General features: G+C 32.1%; 1 protein-coding gene across 3 annotated transcripts; it reads left to right on the forward strand.

Moving 5' to 3' along the window:
* Nucleotides 1–112: 112 nt before the first annotated feature.
* LOC113511106 (glutamate--cysteine ligase regulatory subunit) lies at nt 113–21,875 on the forward strand. Of its 3 annotated transcripts, none has more exons than XM_026894699.3 (7): nt 113–366; nt 448–585; nt 4,743–5,031; nt 13,854–14,003; nt 14,853–14,969; nt 15,397–15,582; nt 16,363–21,875. In XM_026894699.3, exons 2-7 carry the CDS (start codon nt 490–492, stop codon nt 16,530–16,532), a joined length of 1,008 nt encoding a protein of 335 aa, XP_026750500.2. In that variant the 5' UTR covers nt 113–366; nt 448–489; the 3' UTR covers nt 16,533–21,875. The 3 variants fall into 3 exon arrangements, with proteins under 3 accessions (XP_026750500.2, XP_026750499.2, XP_026750497.2); XM_026894698.3 differs by having other exon boundaries at nt 125–371; XM_026894696.3 differs by having other exon boundaries at nt 125–585.
* The last annotated feature ends 751 nt before the right edge of the window (nt 21,876–22,626 follow it).

Genomic DNA, 22,626 nt, shown 5'->3' on the forward strand with positions numbered 1-22,626 from the left:
TGACTATGTAAAAAAAAGAATACTACAAACTATTCTTTATCTATAATACAAAAGTTTTATGTCAGACTTGGAAGTTAATGTCAGTTATCAGTCTGACAGCTATTACTGTCAATGTCAATTATCAGCCTGGTTTACGACCTGGCTTAAATTGATAATTTTATTATTATGAAATAAAATAAATAAAATTTCTTGTTTTGCCTTATCATTTTATACAAACTTGCACTTAAATTGTCAAATAATCATGACCATGTTGGTCGTGTGATTTCACCATAGTGATGTTGATCATATGATATTTCATATTTTGCTTCGATTTTCCTGAACTGTACAAGGCTATTCACATTTAGTAATTCGTCGTCGCTTGTTTAGGTTGCGTGTGTATAATATCTTTGTCAGTTATTTTTTTATACACCGCTAACCTTGTAACAAGTACCTATTATTTACTTATAGAATCAACAATTTAAATAAAAAATCCGAATCTTATTGGCCACGATGCTAAAGAGTGCTTCTAAAGTGACAATAAATACTGGAAACGTGCTTAATTTGATTGATATCAAGAAAAAAGCTGGACAAAATGTCACAGAAGAGGTTAGTTTTAACAGTTTTTATTTATTGAAATCATTATGACACAAATACAGAGATATAAAGACAAAATAGAGATTTTGACTAATATATTACCTATTTTATGTGAATAAAACCTAGTATGTATTTTTTATTTGATATTTATATATAAATATTATATGTATGCATATCTGTGTATTAGATAAATAGGTAACTGTGTGTTTTCTTTATTACTGAGGGGCCTTATTATTAAAATAAAATATTTACAGAAAAATTGTAAAATACTACACTACTTAGTAATATATATAATAAATAATTAAACACACATAACATCAAGTGGACCATCAGCTTGTTTGCCATTCTAAGTTGCATAAAAAAAAATTTTAAATCTTTATCTATGAGTAACATCAAACCCCTTTCTTTACCATAGGTGTTGTAAGAGGTTGACTGTGGGAGGGCAAGGGATGGGCAGCAGCATCCCTTTAATAACAATTCTAAAAGGCTGACTGTAGTTGCTAACCTGCTGGCCAAACGTGGCAACTAGTGGCAAAACTCTCCTTATAGGGAAGGCTTAGTTTCAGCAGTGGACAGTTAACTGCTTAAATAAAAAAAAGTCAGAATTAAATATTTTAATTACTTATTAAGAATTAGGATTTAATGTTAATAAAAATGGTTCCATGTATCTTTTTCAATTATAAATTCTTTCTATCAGGTGACCTGTTAGCTTGTTTGCCATTCTAAGTTGTATAAAAAAATCATTTGCCCCCCGTGTTGTAAAAAAAAAAGAATTACTGCCTATATTTGGCCTGTATTGAAACTATAAATTTATATTATAAATTTTAGAAACAGTTATGAATATATCCCTAAAAACATTGAATAAAGGGAGAGAGAAAATATGTTTTTTATTTTATTTGTTACACTACCAACCACAAAAATACTAAGCTTATAAAAAATTCATGGTTATTTTTACATCATTACTAATTCACTGCTACTTTGACTCACGTAAAGCTTTTGTACCAAAAATGCAAAGTCACTACCTGTAGCCAGTTGTTAGTCTTAAAATATTGATTTAATTGTCAAGGTCAAGTCAAGTGAGACATGTTCTACTGGTTGTAATAAGTTAAATGTTAATTACAAATATTGTAATAAAATTTACACCTATATAGTTGTATTTGACAGGTGTGACAGATATATATGTGTGTATAATTAATTTTTAAAATTAATCTTTTGTTAACTATTTTTCTATATTTAAATAAAAATTAAAAAAAAAATATTTCCCAATAGGCAACTATTGGGAAATAAACTTTTTAATAATTTTTAAAAGTATGCCTGAAAATGAAGTTTTGAAATCTGTCACATCTATAATCTTTCAAATAAATAAATAAATAACTACTACATGTATATAAGTACTAATAAAATAAAATTTTAACAAAACAATGTATGTATATTGGAGATATTTAAGAACTATTGATATAAGAGATCTGAATAACAACAGTAGAAGCTGAAACAATAATTTTTTTTAAAATTTCCTGTCATCTGTCTGTCTCTGTATGTTTATTCTGGTATCATGCAAAAACTACTGCATCAAACTGTTATATTTCTCAACTAAAACTGGTATATATTTTATCTTGATACACCATCTAGAAGTAGTCCATTTCATTAGTTTTCCCACACATATGATGTAACCGGCAAAAAGATAGTAAACAATAAAGGCAGTGAAACAAAGTACAATTATTTTCAATAATATATGAGCAATTTAGGTTTACTATTTGGATTGAAGAGATAGGAATGAAATTATAATATATAGTACAGAGACATAACAACATAGTCATCAGGAATGGTGATACATCATGGGAATTAAGCACATCACATTGCATTTTGTGAGGTTCATGGTGCTCTTTATGTTTATTGGGGATAATTACCACTTTTCATCAGGTGGGACAACAGTTTCTTTGTCATATCAAGAAGTATGTATGATAAACATGGTATTACATTTCATATCTGTTTTATTCCTTGATTAACAATAAGATAACATGCCACTATAAAATAGATGTTTATGTAAATACATTATTGTCATTAAAATGATTTAAGACGTTCTTTATTGGTGTCAATCAGGTAGATTATACCTACTAAAATGCTTACATTCATACATTTCACACTTACAGGGTAAAACGTCATATATAATTTAAAATGTATAAAGAAGAAAATATAACGCTGTGACAGATGGACGGACGAACAAAGTCGCGTCATAAGGGTTCCTTTGTACCTTTTTGGTATGAAACCCTAAAATGAGATATCAAATCCATGAGAGTTATAATTCTTAAATAAATAAAAAAAAAATATATTTATCTCATTTCAACCACATTAATTATCTATGCCTATCGCGTAGAAAATCTTCACAGTCGTTATTGGTAATCGTATCCAATGTTTTTATCGAAATATAGATCGTTACGATTGATCGAACTAATAAATCTATCTGTGCATACGGTCTTTGAATCTTCGATCGTCTCAAGTACCTGTCCGTTATATACAAAACTACTCTGTGAATCTTTATATTGGCAGTTATGCTGAGTATGATGTCATCTAAAATATATTATGGCGCAGTAACCCGCCGGTAATGCTAAACGGATCCCCAAATAACTATTATCTCTGTCAATTAAAATAAATTAATGATTAGAAAATAACAATCAAGAGTCATTGTCATTGAGCTCCGCGTGGACATGCTTTTAGATATATTTTGTGTATATACAGACTATAAAATACCAGTTATACCTACTACTATTACTAAACTTCAATGTTTTAGCGAAAATTGTTATTTAATAATTTATGTATGGGAACAGTAAGGTGAAACCTTTTCGTTAAAGAAAGAATCATTAAAATTTAATACCTTACATAAACAAAATATGAATACCTCTTTTTTATTGGGATTTGAGTAAAATTTATTGTTAATGTAAAACATGCTTTACTTAACTATGATATATCTTGTAGTTGTGAAACTTAAAGAAGGCAATTCGGATGTTAGTTACTTAAAATAGTTTTTAATAAAATTTGATACATGATTAGATAATTAATTATCTATAAACACATGGATCTTTTATTCTAATACTCGTGGACAAAACCGCAAGATTCAGGTACTAAAATAAATTGATTGGATAAAATACTTCATCGGCGCTCAGTTTACATGTATCATAAAACTCGTGCTATATTACAATAGCAGTTACTTCGTGGAGTTTCGAAGCATTATGTTGACATAACAATACAACGTTCACAGTCATTATATGATGGAAATAATGACGGCCAAGCATAAAGTGTAAAGTAAATCATATTTAAATATGATTTATATCTTTCTATCTTTTTCCTCTTGCTATTTTTATACTTTAGAAGATTAAACCAAGAGATAATAAATTCATTCTTATATTTATGATATTAATATGGATCTTAAAGGAAAAAAAAAAACTTGAGTGAACAATCTTACATACTCATTTGTTGCAGTCTCCGGCCGTCCATCTATCTACCTTCCCCATGCTCCTCAAATATCGCGCCTAAATTTTACTATTTAACACACTATGCTTCTTTTATAGGCATCCCATAGCCCGTATCCAATAGCGAGCAAGGATGCCTTAAATACTGTACCGAGAATTATAAAAAAATATTTTTCGAATCATCAAAGGGAAATTACAAAAGTTGTTTGCCGTAGTGGGGTATACTTACCTCATCATATCAGATTTTAATTGACCACTGCTGAACATAAGCCTCCCCCTTGGGGGGTTTTGCCAGTAGTTGCCACGCTTAGACGGTTTGGCAACTACAATTAGGCTTTGGAGATGTTTTAAGAAAGACGCTGCTGTCCATCCCTTGCCCGCCCTTAGTCGCCTCTTACGACACCCACGGGAACAAAGGGGTGGCCTATTCTATGCGGAGACCACACGGCTCTTACCTCTATCCTACATGTATTTCTGCCGCCGGATTCCATTTGAAAGTTGAAATATAGCTGTAATGGGTGACCAGGTACGGATGGAAAATAACGTCTTAATCCTCAAACATAACAAACACCATGCACGTTACAGCTTATTTAGTGATGTTACTGTCTATAGATGATGGTTATCACGTACCATCTGGTGAGCCATAACTTTTTGTTATTCCAATTTTCATAAAAAAAGATATTTTGATTTTTTGTTTTACAGTTATCAGAGAGTATTAAACTCACGCTATCTGAATGGAGCTCTCAGAACGGTTTGCCAGTCCAGAACGGATTCGCTTCTCCCGCCGAGCAAGTTCAGGGATCCAGAGAGCAGTCTAACTACATGGTAGTGTCCACATCGACGCCCAGGGAAGCTGTCATAAACATAACCAGACCTCACGATGATGTTCAAAACAAAATGGCCGAAGAGGAACGGAAGAATTTGAAGATTGGCGTTAAAATATTCATTAACGAAGACAGCACGAGTTCTTTAACTGAGTGTTTGGAAAATGGTGAGTAGTATATTTCATAATTTTTTCAAAAAATTTTTTTGTGTATATAAATTGATTTTGAAAAGGAGTAACTGTAGAAATTTTTGTAATAAAGAAAATTTCAAACGCAATAGCAGAATTACAAAGAGAAAAATCATCATCATTAAAAGAGTTTCTTTTACAAATCTATTTTAATAAAGATAATTTCTTTTCTTTAAAGAAAAACAATTTCTATTTCAACTACATTTTTATGGGGTCAATACGAGAATCCTGTGTAAAAAAAATCATGGTAAACGGTTCACTATTACGAAGGTATTGCGCAACATAAAAAATTGTGTGTGGAATTGAGATTCTCCTTTTTTAAAGTTGGTTAAAATAAAATCTTTAGGCATGGTTGAGAAAATCCATGGGAACTGAGAACGTACTTCATTAAAAGCAAATTCTGTTAAAAGCGAAATATTAATGTAAACACGTGAAACCGTATTCAAAGATTTTTGTTAAGGTGATGACCTTAACCTGGAATTAAATCTGCACATAGGCGAAATATAATACCTATAGTCGATCACATGGTATATTAACGAATCGAATATTCTTGACTTGTGATTGCAAAGTTAATATTTTTTATGCATAAAGATATATACATTAACATAAACTTAAAAAGATATAGTTTATAAATAAACATTGATAGTCATTGAGTAAGTAATTAGTTGAATGGAGATACTATAGTAGAGTGATTTGTTGAATGGACAGTCAAGGACGTAAAACATAGATATAGAATCAAATAGATGCCGCATATGCACATAATTTGTATATTTTTTACTCTAACTTTAGTGCAATAAAGTCTATTTAACATTGGTAATTCTTTTGCTACTTCTTCGCGTGGATTTTATAGGTGGGAAAATACATATAATGACTACTTCTAGATAGTGTTTTAAGGTGAAACATACACCAGATTTTAAGTTAGATCTTTAGAAATATAACTGTAAAAATCTCATCCATATTTTTACAGTAATTGTTGCGTGATACCGGAATAGATATACAAGCAGATAGACAGATACTTTTTTTAATTATTACATAACATCTATTTGTTTTATTAAGACTCCTAAAAATAATTATTTTTAGATATCTCTCATGTACAGATATCGATTTCCCAAGGAGTGTTGACATCAGATAGGCGACCGGTCGAAAAACTAAAAACCAAATTCTTGGATAACATGGATAAAAACATGCTACGTCGATCATACATACGATCAAAACATGATACGGATAAGGGCAGGACGATGATGATAATGATGTAAAATCTAGTTACAATTTTATTGTACTAGTAAGATGATGCAATGATCATAATAGTATGATCACCGTTATCACATTTGATATATTAATCGATAATCAATATCAATGATATCTCTATCACCTTTTTGCACAGTAAATCCGATTAAGTGATTACTTATTATTGTTTTCTCCAAAAGATTACAGTATAGCACTTACTTGCAAAAAAGTACATAATACTCAGAAAAAAACGCACTGACATCAATAATGACGAAGCACACATATGTGAAGTGTAATCACGCATCAATAAATGACAATATCAGTAAATATCAATTAATAACATTTAAAATGTATAACATTTTAAATCAAGGATTTTATCTTACTAACATAATAAAATTGCAACTAAAGTTGTCTCTACATGGGAGATATTTAAGCGAAATAGATATTAGGTGTCTTAATGAAGCAATAGAAGCCTAATAAATAAGCAATAGGAACTTAAACTGAAACTAGAGAGTAAACTCTTGCGACTGCAAAAATTATTGTAAAAATCGGTTCATAATTACCGTCATAATCACAAAAAAGCAAAAGAATTTAAAACCTTTTGAAAGTCGAAATGTGAAGTAAAAAGTTTGATTATAGTAAAAATAAATTACATAATTTTATTTAACTATATACAATATTTTATCTGATAACATACAGGCTGCCACCGAGTTGTTGTGTGCGTATGTGTACGTAAATTAGTATTATTTACACATAAATAAACGAGTACCTTATTATTTTATTGTATTTCATACACTCAAGAGCGTTCATAGCTTTTCTAACCGCGATGTGGCAACGTCGCAGTTATCTGTCAATTTTTAAAAACAATTTAACATTCTTCACTGTTTCTGACTGATTATTTAAGTGCTATAAAAGTGCTCTATTAACGAACTAAACGTTAATGTTGCATATAAATCTATTATAAAAATCTTTGCATCTAATTCATATTTCGCTTTGAAATTTTTCAAATACATCATTGCCATGAAAATTTAAATTTTCTTTAACGACAATAAAAATATTATTGCACGAATAACATTTTAGTTCGCAGATAGAACAGTTTTTTAATAATTAATCAGAAACATCACCGTGTGTGACCCGGCATAGAATGGGCCGCCCCTACCTTTCCCGTGGGTGTCGTAAGAGGCGACTAAGGGAGGCCGAGGGATGGACAGCAGCGTCCCACTTAAAACATCTCTAAAAACTTAACTGCGGTTGCCAACTCGCCTGCCAAGCATGGCAACTACTAGCAAAACTTATGTCTAGCACTGGACAGTTAACGGCTGAAATAATAATAATAAAAAAAAATCAGAAACATAGATAATTCATCAATTGTTTTTGATAATTGACAGACATTAGCGACGTTGTCACACTTTGTTGTGAACGCTACTACTTAAGAGTAGGAAAATGGTTTTATATCAATATTACTAATTTCGAATTCGTTATTGATAAGAATGTTTTATCATATTATGATATAATATTTATCATAAATACTCCTTATATCCAATGCCGAAGATAATTGATTTCTATGATGTTATTGCTATCATAATTTTATCATTCGCTGAGAATAAGTTATTCCGCGATAGATAAGTCGGTTTTTAAGTCACAAAAGAAAAAAGTACACTTTTTTTTGTGTATACTTTTTTGTACTTATGTTACACGATTACGATGCTATGCAATTATAACGGCAACGCCGGCAGAGTTATTCCATTTTCATCCCATAAGATAGAAAAATCTCTCAATTTAATTATATTTGCCTTTTAAATTCTTGAATGAACCATTCGATAAATAAAAAGTGGCCTCAAAAATAAACCTAATGTTAAAGTTTATCTATTGACAAATTAAATATGTGGGTTTTCCCCATTACATTACCATTTTATTATATAAGACATAATTTCTAAGAAATATATTTTTATTATTTATTTGCGATAGATATTCTGTGCACAATATACCTACCGCAATGGTCAAATAAACTTCGTAGAAGTAAAAAAAAAAACCTATTAGAAATTTTCATTTTATAATGACCAGTGATATTTTGTAAGAAAGATTATTATACCAAAAAAAAAAAAATACAATCAATTCATATTAGTATAATTAGCAAATAATTTAATCCTATTAATATTATAAATGCGAAAGTTTATAAAGACGAAGAAGATACATGAATGTATGGATAAATGTTTGTTACTCTTTAACGCAAAAACTCCTGGACGGATTTTGATGAAACTTTATAGTGTTATAGTTTATACATTAGAATAGCACGTAAGACATATTTTGTAACTAGTTTTTGCCTTCGACTTAACTAAACGATGTCATGACGACGACGTGAGAAATATGTACTTTTGTCTATTTATCTGTCCTTATATTTGTTCCAGCATTACACAAAAACTACTGCACCAAATTGGATGCAGTTTTCATAATTATGTACTGACTTAAAATCTATTAATGTGTTTTATCTTGATACGTCACCTTTTAGATGTAGTCTTTTTATTGACTTTCCTATTCTGAAATCCTCGCGTGCAAAGTAGTGGACAATAAAATAATTAGAAATAAGTATTGAATTTAGATATTACGTAATAAAAAACACAATATAATATCGATTTAGTTACTCGTGATGCGCGACACCAAGAAATTAATAAAAGATAAAAAAGAGAACAGGTCTTTATTCTATTCTGATATGGCCGATAAGAAAGGCAAAGAAAATATTTGATGAATTCGTTCAAATATATATATAGATACTACAGTATGTATATCTGTACCAAGTTCCAATAAAGTATGATGATGCTGATTACATAAAATCACTGTAGAATCTATTGTTATTTGTGATGCGAACTTGGGAATGTTATTATCAGTACGTAGATAAATGATAAGTTTTCTGAGGTTTTAATATCAGTTACAACAGTTGTAGTGACATGTTTATTCAAGCAAAAATCATCTTAATAAAATTGTAACTAAGTGATGTCTTTACTTGGGAGATACTTAAGAAAAAATAATATAAGAGGCCTTAATAAACCAATGTATGCCAAAACAATGCTTTTACAAATTTTGCCTGTCTGCATGTTTATTCCGGTATCACTCAAAAACTACTAAACAAAATAAAGTTCGGTTCTTACTGTTGTATTTCTGAATGTGTAATATAAAATATGATGTATGTTTTTTTATTAAATGGTTTACCTACTTTTGAAACCATGTGTATGAAATAGCAGGTAATAAGCATGTATATTGATAGATAAATAAACACTTTCTTTGATTAATTTATGGCACACGTAAATTAACAACTGAATTCATAGAATCAAATGAATTGCATTTTTTTTAAACATAAAACAAAAGATAAAATACAAAAAATATGTTTTCGTCATGTGTGTCGCAGTGACTCAAATATTTTATACATATGTAGATTTACTGGAAAAACGGTGTAAAGGTACAAGGTATCACCAGTCTTCTCTTTTTTATGATATTTAGAATGACAAACATGCTGACGGTCCACGTGATGGAAAGCGGTAGCCATGACCTGTCAATATAAACAGCTATATTGATAGAATATACTATAAGGTCATGGTACCTTCACGCTTTGCTATACTTACGGATCAAGATATTATACGCGTTGCTATACATACCCGCAGGATGTCTCCTTATCCTGTAATTTCCCCTTCAACACTTCTTAAAACGTCACCAAAACCTAACTACTGTTGCCAAACGAGGCAACCACTGTCAAAATATTCAGCAGTGGACAGTTATCGGACGACATGGATATGGGTCCCACCCTTATAATCGAAACACAACCATGCAAGCATCGCAGCTTTATGACAGTAGAACTGATAGGACAAAAGTGCCTTTGCCGACAAATTTTGTTTAATGTTTCTCTCTGGTTTTCTAACCTTAAGATGACGTAACTGCATAAATATTAGAATAACAAACACAACTCATCAAACACAAGGAAAACTCCAGTTAAAGTGCAGCAGCGAATACCATAGATGTCTCTTTCTTTCCCGAGCTCGTGAACTTTACAACTCAAATGACTAGGCAATTTGAATTATAATTAGTCATAATATGAATATATTACCAATAAATGTTGATAAACTGATATGAAATGTATATTGATCGTTGTTACTGAAAACTGATAATGCTATTGATACTATAAATACCTACCAACATTAAGGTAGGAAACAAATTTATCGCAAAACTACGATGATGCGTCATTACTATTACACAACTTATGAAAGCTTGTGGAAACAACGACTAGTAGTTCGACCAATCGACTTCAAAAAAAGAAGGCTCTCAATCTAGTTATATTTTTTTGTGTGTCAACTTTGACTGTTTATTACAGATTGAATTTTTTTTATACAACTTAGAATGGCAAACAAGCTGATGGCCCACTTGATGGAAAGTGGTAACCGTTGCCTATAGACATGAACAGTACCATGGACATAACAGAGTATACTGTTTCGTCCATGATACCCCCATGCGTTGTCATTCCTGAGGACTCAGGTGTAATTCCTCTGTACCCTGTAAATTCACGCCATATCCTACCCTTCAAACCGAAACACAGCGATGCAAACACAACTGCTTCACGGTAGAAATACGAATGGGACAGAGGTACCCAAGCAATCGACTTTTGTACAAAGTCTTCCTCTGGTAATATAATAGATATTATAAATAAATTACTTATAATATTCTAACATTGTTTGTTACCTCATAACTCAGACAGACCGATTTGCATTTTTTTATCTGAAACGATATACTTACTGATTGGTCTCATACAAAATTTATCGAAATCGGTTCAGTAATTTAGATTTTATCTCAAAATAACTGGTTTCGTTACAATTGAAGTAGATTTTTTGTGGGGCACAATCTTTAATTATTTTATAATTTATTAATTTATCTTTCTACCCGTGTGGAGTTGGGACGGGTCGCTAGTAATAGATACAGTTTGTATTGTCACCTCCGTCTCAGATAACAAACTAAAGTTACCAGAAGTAAAGCAACCTTTAATCTTGGAAGACCGAAAATAAAGGACGTCAGATCGAATGTATAACACGGGGAATCCCTTACCTACGTTCGAGATTAGAATTACTGATTTCCGTTTCTAAATTTGAATTTCATTTTCGTTTATCGTGATGCTATAATCGATGGGGAATATACAAATTCCATAGATAAAAGCAACACAAAAAATTGCCAGTCAAGTGAGTACGAGTCAGATTCTACGTACTGAATTTGCAAACTGTATTAAAAAAAATGCACAAAGTTAATGAGAAATGTTTATCGTAGAATTGATAGTTAATTGGTTAGAAACCACAAAATAAAACCGAGATTCCGATGGAACATCGTATATATATATAGTATAGGTTCGCTATATGTATTTTTTTATACATACTGACACGAGTATTATAAATGTTAAAGTGAATTTATTTGTTTGTTGCTTTATAGCGCCTTAACTGCTTAACTAGGGGGGAAAGGGATTGTTAGTAATGGAGACTGAGAATCCCATTGCTAGCAATATATCCAACCAGGTCGACCTCCTCGCGGTTCTCACTGGAAACTATCATGTTTAACTCATGATGAATTAACTGGCCTGTTTTCATTCTCATCTATCACCCTTCACTGGTGATCCGCCAGCGTAACCCGTTAGCGCAGGCGGGGTTACCATACCATTTTCACCCATCAAAAAAAAAAAAACGGCTTAACTAATCACCATTCCATATAGTACGTGAACACAAAATTCCATAGAATTTTGTGTTCACGTACTATATGGAATGGAGAAGATAATAGGCTTTTGTATCTCTTTTATATTGTTCAGCTATTTGTTGTCTTTAAAACTTACAAGAGTCCATGAAGAGACTTTCTCTTCATAGACTCTTTTACATGTATTGGAGATTGAAAGAAATAATAGCCTGTGAAATCTTTGCTATAAAAGGTTTTATAAAACTTTTAGAGGTTTATTAAAGCTCCCATAAACGCGTGTATTTTATGTCCGTAGGGGGCGATTAATTAATTCCATCAGGTACAACATTGGAAAACTTTAAACTCCCATACTAATTAACACGGTGCGGTTAGCTGTCGTTTTTAAATTTTTGATTCACGATTTCACTATAGCTTCGATAAGTTCTTAATTTTACTTTACGTCAACTAGGGGTGTGTGATATATAGCAATATCTATATTGCATGACTGTGTTTCGGTTTGAAGGGTGGGATATGGCGTGAATTTACTGGGTACAGAGGAATAACATCTGAGTCCTCAGGAATGGCAACGCATGGGGGGTTACATGGGTGAAACAGTATACTCTGTTATGTCCATGGTACTGCTCATGTCTATAGGCGATAGTTACCACTTTCCATCAGGTGGGCCGTCAGCTTGTTTGCCATTCTAAGTTGTATGAAACAAAAAACAAACATATATTGGATTTGTATTATCTAGGCATTTGTTCAATAATCCATATATTGAATATTGATTCAATATTTTGAAACTGTTATTAAAAAACACTTACTGAACAAAGCCTATTACACACTAAATGATTACTCGAATGACAAATGTGTATGGTGTTAATCAATCATGCATGGGCTTTTAACGACCATGTCCTTTCAGATATAGTACATTTAAATAAATATACATAATGTTAACAAAGATATAAAGGAGTAACTGATGAGTTTCTTGCGAACTCCTCTCGACAGATAACTTTCCAAACCATGAATTTATAAAAAAATACGATTTAGAAGTGCTTGTAAACAAATCTATTTGAATTTAATTATTCAATATTTTATATTAAAATAAAGAACCCGATTGAAACAAATATAAAGAAGCTATGATAAATAAGCAACACTGTCATCTTCCTATTACGATATGCAAAACAGAACATCACTTTTGTCGCTGGCCTCGATCTTGCCATTATTATGTACATATCGTGTCCAAAAAAAGATGTCTTAAAAATGTAAAATAAATTGTTCACAACAAAGGCCTATTTCAATCCATCCACAAACCTGTTAATGTATATAAATATTAATAATATTAATAGATAACAGTGATACTGAAATAAATGATGACTTTTTTTCCAAAGCCCAAAGAAACCCAATATATAGATATTGGAGCGATATTGATATTACCCCATGCTATTTTTTTATGCAACTTAGAATGGCAAACAAACTGACGGCCCACCTGATGGAAAGTGGTAACCGTCGCCTATAGACATGAGCAGTACCTTTGACATAACAGAGTATACTGTTTCGTCCATGATACCCCCCATGCGTTGCTATCCCTAAGGACTCAGGTGTTATTCCTCTGTACTCTGTAAATTCACTGCCATATCCCTTATCCATGCCTTATCCCATAACCCTTCACACCGAAACACAGCCATGCAAACACAATTGTTTCACGGTAGAAACACGAATGGAACAGAGGTGCTCAAGCAAAACGACTTTTGTACAAAGTCTCCCTGTGAGAAATTATATATATTTAAGTTTTCTATTTCATTTATTATATTTACGATTTATATTTTATATTTTTATACTACTTGTCATTTTCAAATCATGCTTTTTTCAATTTCCAGTGTTCACGGCACTCCATACTGAGTATATAGATAACGTGATCCTGGCTTACAACCCTGACATATTGCATATCAACGAAGCAACAGACGAGACCAATTTAAAGAGTACGCACGCGACCAAGGCGTCACCGATATCGCAAGGTAGCAATATAGGTATGTATCTACACATTCATCATCATCATTTCAGCTGTTAACAAAGGATTCCAACATTTAACCCTTAAATAACTGAAGTTTCAAATTTGATACCGGGGTTTGCATTGTTTCATTGTTAAATAAATTTAAATATTTTGATTACCGTAATGCCTAAAGTATCAAAAATAATACCAATTTTTTTTTCAAAATAAATATATAAAAATATCGTTTTGATTTTTTGTTCTATGAGTAAATACTATAAAGGGTACACTTATATATTTTTTTATTTGATTTAAAAAATCAGGCTTTTAAGGGTTAAGCTATGCAGCCATAATCTTCCTCATTATCCCAGCCATCCATCCACTGCTGAACATAGGCCTCCCCTATAGACTGCCATATAGAACGTTCCTGAGTCATCTGCATCCACTGACTTCCTGTAATGCATGAGGTCGACACTCCATGTAGTGGGGGGTCGCTCTACACTGAGTTTGTCCGTACGAGGTCGGTTCTTGGAGCTATGTGACCAGTCTAATGCCACTTTGGTTTGCTTATCAATGTATCAGCTTTTAACTGTCCACTGTTGCACATAAGCCTCTCTCATAGATTACCATAATGAACGGTCCTAACTCACCTGCATCCGCTGCCTCCCTACAATACATTAAGGGTCGTCGCACCAATTGGTGTGGGACTGTCTACATTACGTTTGCCTGTACGCGTATACACACTGTATCTACACATTATACTCTTAAAAAATCTACACATATTCTTAATAATGGGGACTAGTGTCCCTTTTAGCATCCCCACTCTGTGTGATGCTAGTAAAGATAGAATTAAATCAATTAAAATTTTAAATGTTAAAATATGTTACAGCACGCATGCCCAGTACAGAACTAGAGGCCGATAGTGAGGCGGACGCGCGAAAGTGTGAGGCAATATTGCCCGGCATTAAAGTACTATGGGCTGTTCTAGAGGATTACGTCAAACAAGGTGAGCGAAATGAATTTTCAATCTGCTTCAAAAAATGAGAAGTTGGTGTTTTTTTTTTTTTTGAGAAAAAAATCTTAAATTATTACATATTACTAAGGATTGTATGTTTCTTTTTTTATTATTTTTAGAATAAAATTGCCACTTTCATTTTTAATAACAACCAACTAATCAATCACCAATCAACCGCCAACCACCAATCAACCGCCAACCACCAATCAACCGCCAACCACCAATCAACCGCCAACCACCAATCGACCGCCAACCACCAACCAACCGCCAACCACCAACCAACCGCCAACCACCAACCAACCGCCAACCATCAATGAACCGCCAACCACCAACCAACCGCCAACCATCAACAAACCAACCAACGCTTTTCAACGGTCCTCAACTAGCAATACTGATGATGATCACGATGATGATGCAGGACGCGTGCATCAGCTGGGAGTGGCAGACGTGGGCGGCGGCTGCTTGCGACGGTTGCACGCGTGGGCGCACGTCCGACCCGCCATCGCTCAAATCAACCTCGCGTCCTGCTGCGTCGTACCGCCTGCATTGCACGAGTTCTGTCGCGCCAACGATGTGCAGTTGCTCACGCATGGTGACCCGCCAGGTGCGTATTTTACCTTCCGATGCGTACTCTTATGTTGTAGTGTGTACTTTTCCTTGTGGTGGGTATCTTACCTCTCTTACCTTTTGATACATATTCTTACTTTATGTTCCGTACTCTTGTACATGTATGTACCTTACAATTCCTTCCTTACTCCTTAATCCCCATGAGTGGTAGCTCATGAGGGATAGGTACTATAGTCATTGAAGGGTATTCTGTAATATCCGTACGTATTCTTACCATATAGTGCAATATTCTCTTAGTCATCAGGAATGACAACTCATGGGGATTATCATGGGTCTAACACTCTATGAGCGACAGATATCGTTTTCCATGAGATTTACTATATATGTCTTGTACTTTTCAAGATATTTTATCAAAGAATAACAAAAACTAAATTTTAAATATAGAGAAGGTAATATAGTTAAACACTTCCGGCCATAGGTGTATTTAGAGGGAAAGGAGTGGTCGGTGTCCACCCCATAATTGTCTGGCGCCTACTGGATCAGGATTATGAGTGGAGCTGTCAGCTATGGGAAATGATGAGCCCAAGAGTAAGAGGCATAATACCTTAGTCTTCAGAAATGGCAACTCTACTCTGTTAAGTCCATGGTCCATTCTATAGGCAACAGTTACTATTTTTCATCAAATAGGCAGTCAACTTGTTTGCCATTCTTAGACGCATAAAAATATCTATGTGTCGTTTTTAAAGACCCGTTCCCCTGGAAAAACTTTCATTTTTGTCGATCATTAAACATAAGGTTCAATCTTTTTTCATTTCAGATCTCCTGTCCTTAGCGGCTGTGAAGACGCTATCTGACGCAGGAGTAGGTTGTAATAACCTGGACTGGTGTGCAAGATACCAGGTTCATATAAAATGCAGAGGCGTGCTAGCACTCAAGGGGTACGTTTGTAAGGCGACGCTAGGGAACAAGGACGATGCCATAGAATAGAGAAAGATAGGTTGTTCGATCTTAAGTTAAAGATAAAAAATTCTGCTGTTAAAATATAAAAAAAAAAAAAAACTTTATTTTTACGTACAGTGTACGGGTGAGTTGTTTGAAAAATTGTTAAAGATTAATCTTCTTTTTTTTTTTTATCGAAGATCTTTTTTTTATTGAAAGGTTGTATTACTTGCTTCTATATTTTAAATTCTTTATATTTTTTAATTATCAAGAATAGATGTGTTGGGACAGAAATGAAAGTGACGTGGCAACTTAAAATACTTTCTGCATCATCAAAATCTATAAAAACCGCTGCCTCATATCATTTTTGCTATTTTATTTACTAAATTTAAAGAAACATTTAGTTCGTAATATTTGATTTCGATCGTGTTAAACAAAAAAAGTAAAAAAAGATTATCTACGATTTTTTTAATTAAAAAATGGATTTTTCATTAAATTAAATAATTTAATTTATTCTATTTATCTGATTTACAAGAATCGGCCTTGTTTTTATTTATTGTAACTATGTGTGACTGAATTATGTTTGGCTTGACAATGCAATTTTGTATGCATCTGAAATCTGTATTTAAAAATATTTATTGAAAAGGCCGCGTCGAAGACTTTTTTGTTAAAAAAAAAGTCTTTGGTTTCATCCAATCATTGTGTATTAAATATACGAATAATTGCATTCCGAATTGAGCGATACAATAGTTTTATTGAACTATGTGTTATATTGCGGAAATTCATATCACTGGTTTATTTTATTAGAATTATTTTGTTTAATTCCGCTACCCTTAGTACGTGTGTGATTAATAACACTTTACTTGATGGCCAGTTTTCGAGTGTTGACAGTTGTTAGTGGAATTAAACAAAATAATTCTAATCATTTGATTATTTATTGGTTATTTAACCAGCGATACAATCGTAAGAAAATAATAATTGAAAAGGTTTAAAATTGAGTATATATGTATAAATAAAATGGTTTCTATTCTCTTAAATACGCAAACATTGTCTAAAAATGTATATTAGTTAATTGTTTTGTTAGATTTTGGCACTGCATGTACGTCATAAGTTAAATTGCCTGCAGTATAAGAATGGTGAGGTGGGGATGGGGGAGTAGATTGGTGGGGGGGGGGGGGAGCGACGCAGGGTGTTATTTATTTAATCTGTGTTTTGTTTGCACCTATTTAAATATAGAACATAGTAACGTATTTGTTCGTACGCTGAAATACGTAACTGGTGGGTTTTTATTACGACTTTGTTTAAAGACTAGCTTTTTAATAAAACATACCACTTTTAGAGCATTTGCTCGGTCGTCAGCCGGGTAGCTCGGAACGGCAAAATTAGTTGACATGGTCGTCATAATAAACGGCGACAAATGTTTTTGCCCGCGGCGGCAAAGTTGCCAGATCCGACACCGCTTCTAGTTTTTGTACCTGCTAAGTATTGTGAATATTTTCGGAGAATAAAAAAGAGTAGTCTATCTATTTCGAGCCTTTTACAAGACGTTTTACTCATAACGTAAGCGGTGTACAGGGGGTCTACCATGAAATGAAATTCCGATTTTTCTTACTCATTTTCTACCGAAATCGTTTCAGTAAATGGAGCTTAATTATTCAACGGAGCTTAATGGTTCATCATAAATCCTACAATAACAGTCTAAAGGAAAGATATTTTAATATTTTTAAATATTGTGTATTATGAATTTAAACTTGAAATTTTTGTTTCGTTCGACCCCTAAATTTCGAAAAACATTTCATGATAGGCCCAAAGACAAATAGAGGCTGAATCTACGTACTGAAATAATCATGTTTTTAAAATTTTGTACATTTTTGAACGACATATATAAATAATCCTGGTAAGAGCCCGTCAGTTCATTTAAAATGTTCAGTCACGGTAAGTTAACTGAATGGTTGTTAGTTATTACTTAATATTGTAGTAGATTAACCAGTAGCATTTAACCCCAATTTACCTCTTAGCGGTATATGATTTGTGATATAAATATTTGGCAACGGTTAGAATTTTCGTATAAAATATGAATATATCCTTGCTAAATATATTTTTCCAAGTACTTATTAGTACTTAATATAAGTGCACAATGTTTAGATAAAAAGCCTATTTAATATAAAATGTATGTAACAAGCTTGATGTACTATTTAATTTTAGTTGTACGTTTGGCTATTGAAATGTTCAAAGGAAAATAGACCTTATGGTCTAAGTGAATTTCAATCAAAGTGAACCTATTGAAATTATGTAACCGCCAAACGCGATAAGGTCTCTTTTCGTTTGTTACTAAAAATACTAACACAAATTAATTATAATTGACACCTAATTAAATAAAAATGAATTTAGCGTGTAAAATGGTTTTATGCTGTAACAATTAACAAGATTTATATTACTTGTCAAAATTTGAACGACACAACATGTCACGATATGAAGGAAGTAAAATCTATGAAAATGTATGGAGACGTTTTCCTAAATATGTGTATTATTATGAACTTAAAGGTTTATGTAATAAGGTTCTTATTATAAGTCAACAAAATTTGTAATTTCATATTGAGAATATATTTGCGAATTTTAAAAGAAAAATACACCCGTAATTAAGATAAATTTATTAAAATTTTGTCTAATAATTCCTTCTATTCGTATTATTTAAGTCCATATAATTCTTGAATCGCATGTTGAGATTTGAACATTCGAAATATTTTGCCCACCTCTTTTGGAGGTGAAGTAAAAAATGGACTAAATTATTACGGATAAAATATTAATTCAAAAATGTATTTAAGATTTGACAAGTAATACAAATTTTGCCCGTATAAACCACAAAAATTTATCTACTAATGGGAGTTTTGGTTTATATTAGGACACAAATTGTTTTGTAGAATTCTTATTAATTTTAATACATATAACGAAAATAAATATATCGCGTGTGAAATTAGTATTAAGTTTAAGTAATAATTTGACTTCACTATTAGAGATTGATAATATTTTTGTTGAACTAGGATTGTCTATGGTCCAACTTTGTGCTGGAGATGCCCATAATGTTTTTGCCATAAACAGAATTGCGTGTAAATGCTTCTAATACTACCTCGTGTGAGAGTGTCGCCCTCTAGTGTTAATTGTTTCTAGGTCACCTAATGTGACTTATGTGGCTTACCAGACGATGGCTTTACGTGCCTTACAAAGCACGAATAAAGTTACAATAATTTTTAAATGATAGTTATATGAATTTTGAAAAAATTTAAATATGTGATTTAATAGATGCTAAAATATATATTTAAAAATGTGTATGGTTAGCATAGTTCACTTTATTCGGTATCTTCAGTCGATTTGCGAGTCAATGAGTGAAATGAAATTTATTTAATAGTTTATTATACATGAGGTTTGTTTGAATCGAAGCATTTGGCGTTCCATTGTTTCTGCCTACCCTAATAGGAGACAGGCGTGACAGATATGTATGTATGTTTATTATACAAAATTATAATAATTAAAAAGGGATACTCCATCAACTTTGTAGGCGGCACTCTTCAGTGAATATGTGGGAGTGCTTATCTGATACATTGCATATGTATTAGTACCTTCGTACATGATCTGTCGTATGTATGGATGTAATTGTACAGAACTCGATATTTATCCTAGAATACATTCAATAGAAGATATGAACGGATGAAGATGATATGTCAAATATATGATAGAAAGATATATGTAAAAGGGTAAGGTGTTAAAAAGTGCTATGTACGTACTAACATAACTTACGCTCGATTCTCATATATATCCTATAGTATCTATTTAGTATATTTATACCCTCTTATTCATAAAATGTCTGATGTCTTATAAAGCTATATTAGTTATTGAGCAGTTTTGTCTCTTTTTTTTTGTGCTAAATTCTCAGTTTGAATAAAGTGATAAAACAGTGTAATAGTTAGGAGGGTAGGTTTGTAGGAGCTTTTAATTTTTATGAATCTTTATTTTTGGATAGTTTTTAATATGCAGATAAAACCCCCATCCATGCATATAATAGCGAAAGTCCAAAAATGCCTTCATCCATTCATGACTTCAATACTGCATTCTATAACAATATGAATACACGGCAACATGCGAAGAGGTACTTAAGACATGGGTTATGAAGTATGACGAATAAAAACTTACAGGTCGGAAATGTCGAAGACTAATGCGTTTTCTGACACATAATTTTGTCATGTCGTCCGTATCAGTTATACATAGTTGTATACTACAAAATACTAGTGATAATTACAGTATATTTGGATAAATGTTATGTGATAAGTAGCTTATTCTACAATAGCATTGCCTTTATAGTGTTATATTGATTGTAAACTGAAACCGATAATGTAATTATTATTATAATTAATTACTTAAAAATATTGTTATTTCTACCTATATTATTTGTGAATATGGCAACACTCCAGTCACGCATTTCCGTCTGACTCATAGAGTCTAGCTTTCATGAAATATTATTTAATTTAAATTGCATTATATAAAATAATCTGCAATCCAAAGTTTAAGGTCGCTAAGCATAATTAGACAAACAATACTAGGTGGCGCTGGAATCGAAACTTAAGGTTTGTGGCGATTAAAAGTAATATGAAGTAAAATTTCTAAATTAGCGAATGGTTTTTATTATAATGTATGAAAGTGTCTTTTCTAGAATGAATTAGAAACCACAGAATCGCTATGTTTCTTGCTAGGATGTGTCCTTTTTACAATGTGGTACAATACAAGAGAATAATGACAAAAATCGTTATAAAATATTAATATATCGTTAAAAAATAAATAAATCCATTTGCCAATTTAGAAACGCTGCCTCAAATTGTATTAAAAAATAATCAACGAAAACCATAAGTCTTGATTCTAGCGCCATCTAGTATTTCGTGTTCAATTTTGTTTAGTGATCAACTACCTTAAATCGATAAAATAGCAATAGATATAATAGTGGTAAAGAAATATTTTTTTTTTGTATTTAATTGTAAAAAAAAAGTATTTTGAGTGCGTGACCGGAAGAGTGAGCTGTATAATTTTGTTGTAATTTATTATGTCGGAAGAAAAATCTCAAATTTAGAATTTATCAATTTTGTTTTTTAATATAATATTGTTTTCAATATAAGTACACTTATATTGAAAACAATATTTAAAAATATATATATTTATTTATATATTGATTATTTGTAATCAATCGACAATTTGTTTTTAAATAAAAGAAATTAAACTAAAAATTTATTATACCAGTTTGCTTTGTCTTTGCCAGTGACACACAACGGCAAACTTGAAGTAAACCGTAATTGAAACCGATTTTATTGTGTACTGAATGAATTTAAATATATAAATTATACTATTTCTATTGTTTTTCATTTTATATCTACTAGCTATTATCCGCGTAACCGTGATATATTTACTAACCGGGAGAAAAAGTAGACTGACAAATTTCATGGTGATTGGTTAAGCCGTCAAAGGACTATAAGGTTCTTAGGGGATGATAATTGAATGGTAACCCCACCTGTGCTATCGATATACGCTGACGGGCCACCAGTGAATGGTGGTAGATGAGGATGAAACCAGGGGGCCTACCATAAAATGAAATTCCGAAGTTTCAGACTCAATTTCGTGTTTTCGTTCATACCTAAATAGGCCCAGTAAATGGAGCTTAACATTTCGTTCGTCATAAATCCTACCATAAAAGTCCAAAGGAATAATATTTTAATATGTTTAATGTTTTTAAACGGTAAGTATTATGTAGTTTTTGTAAGTTGCCAGATCCGACACCGCTTCTACTTCTCGTGCCTGCTAAGTATTGTGAATATTTTTGGAGAATAAAAAGGAGTAGTCTATCTATTTATTTTGAGCCTTTTACAAGACGTTTTACTCATAACGTGAGCGGTGTACAGGGGGTCTACCATGAAATGAAATTCCGAATTTTCTGACTCAATTTCTACCGAAATCGTTTCAGTAAATGGAGCTTAATTATTAAATGGAGCTTAGGTTCATCATAAATCCTATCATAACAGTCTAAAGGAAAAAAGAAAACCGACTTGAATTGTGGTCTACCAGCTATTTTAATTTAAAAACTAAACAACTGAGCCGATTTTGA

The sequence above is a fragment of the Galleria mellonella genome, unplaced genomic scaffold, assembly GCF_026898425.1.
Source record: "Galleria mellonella isolate WM207_F2 unplaced genomic scaffold, CSIRO_AGI_GalMel_v1 utg133, whole genome shotgun sequence".
Taxonomy (NCBI): Eukaryota; Metazoa; Arthropoda; class Insecta; order Lepidoptera; family Pyralidae; genus Galleria; species Galleria mellonella.

Excerpts from the sequence above, each read along its gene's own strand:
- LOC113511106 (XM_026894699.3), top strand. The coding sequence starts at position 490 with ATGCTAAAGAGTGCTTCTAAAGTGACAATAAATACTGGAAACGTGCTT. Across the intron at positions 586-4,742 it reads GACAAAATGTCACAGAAGAG|TTATCAGAGAGTATTAAACT; the intron begins GTTAGTTTTAAC and ends TTTGTTTTACAG. Across the intron at positions 15,583-16,362 it reads CACGCATGGTGACCCGCCAG|ATCTCCTGTCCTTAGCGGCT; the intron begins GTGCGTATTTTA and ends TTTTCATTTCAG.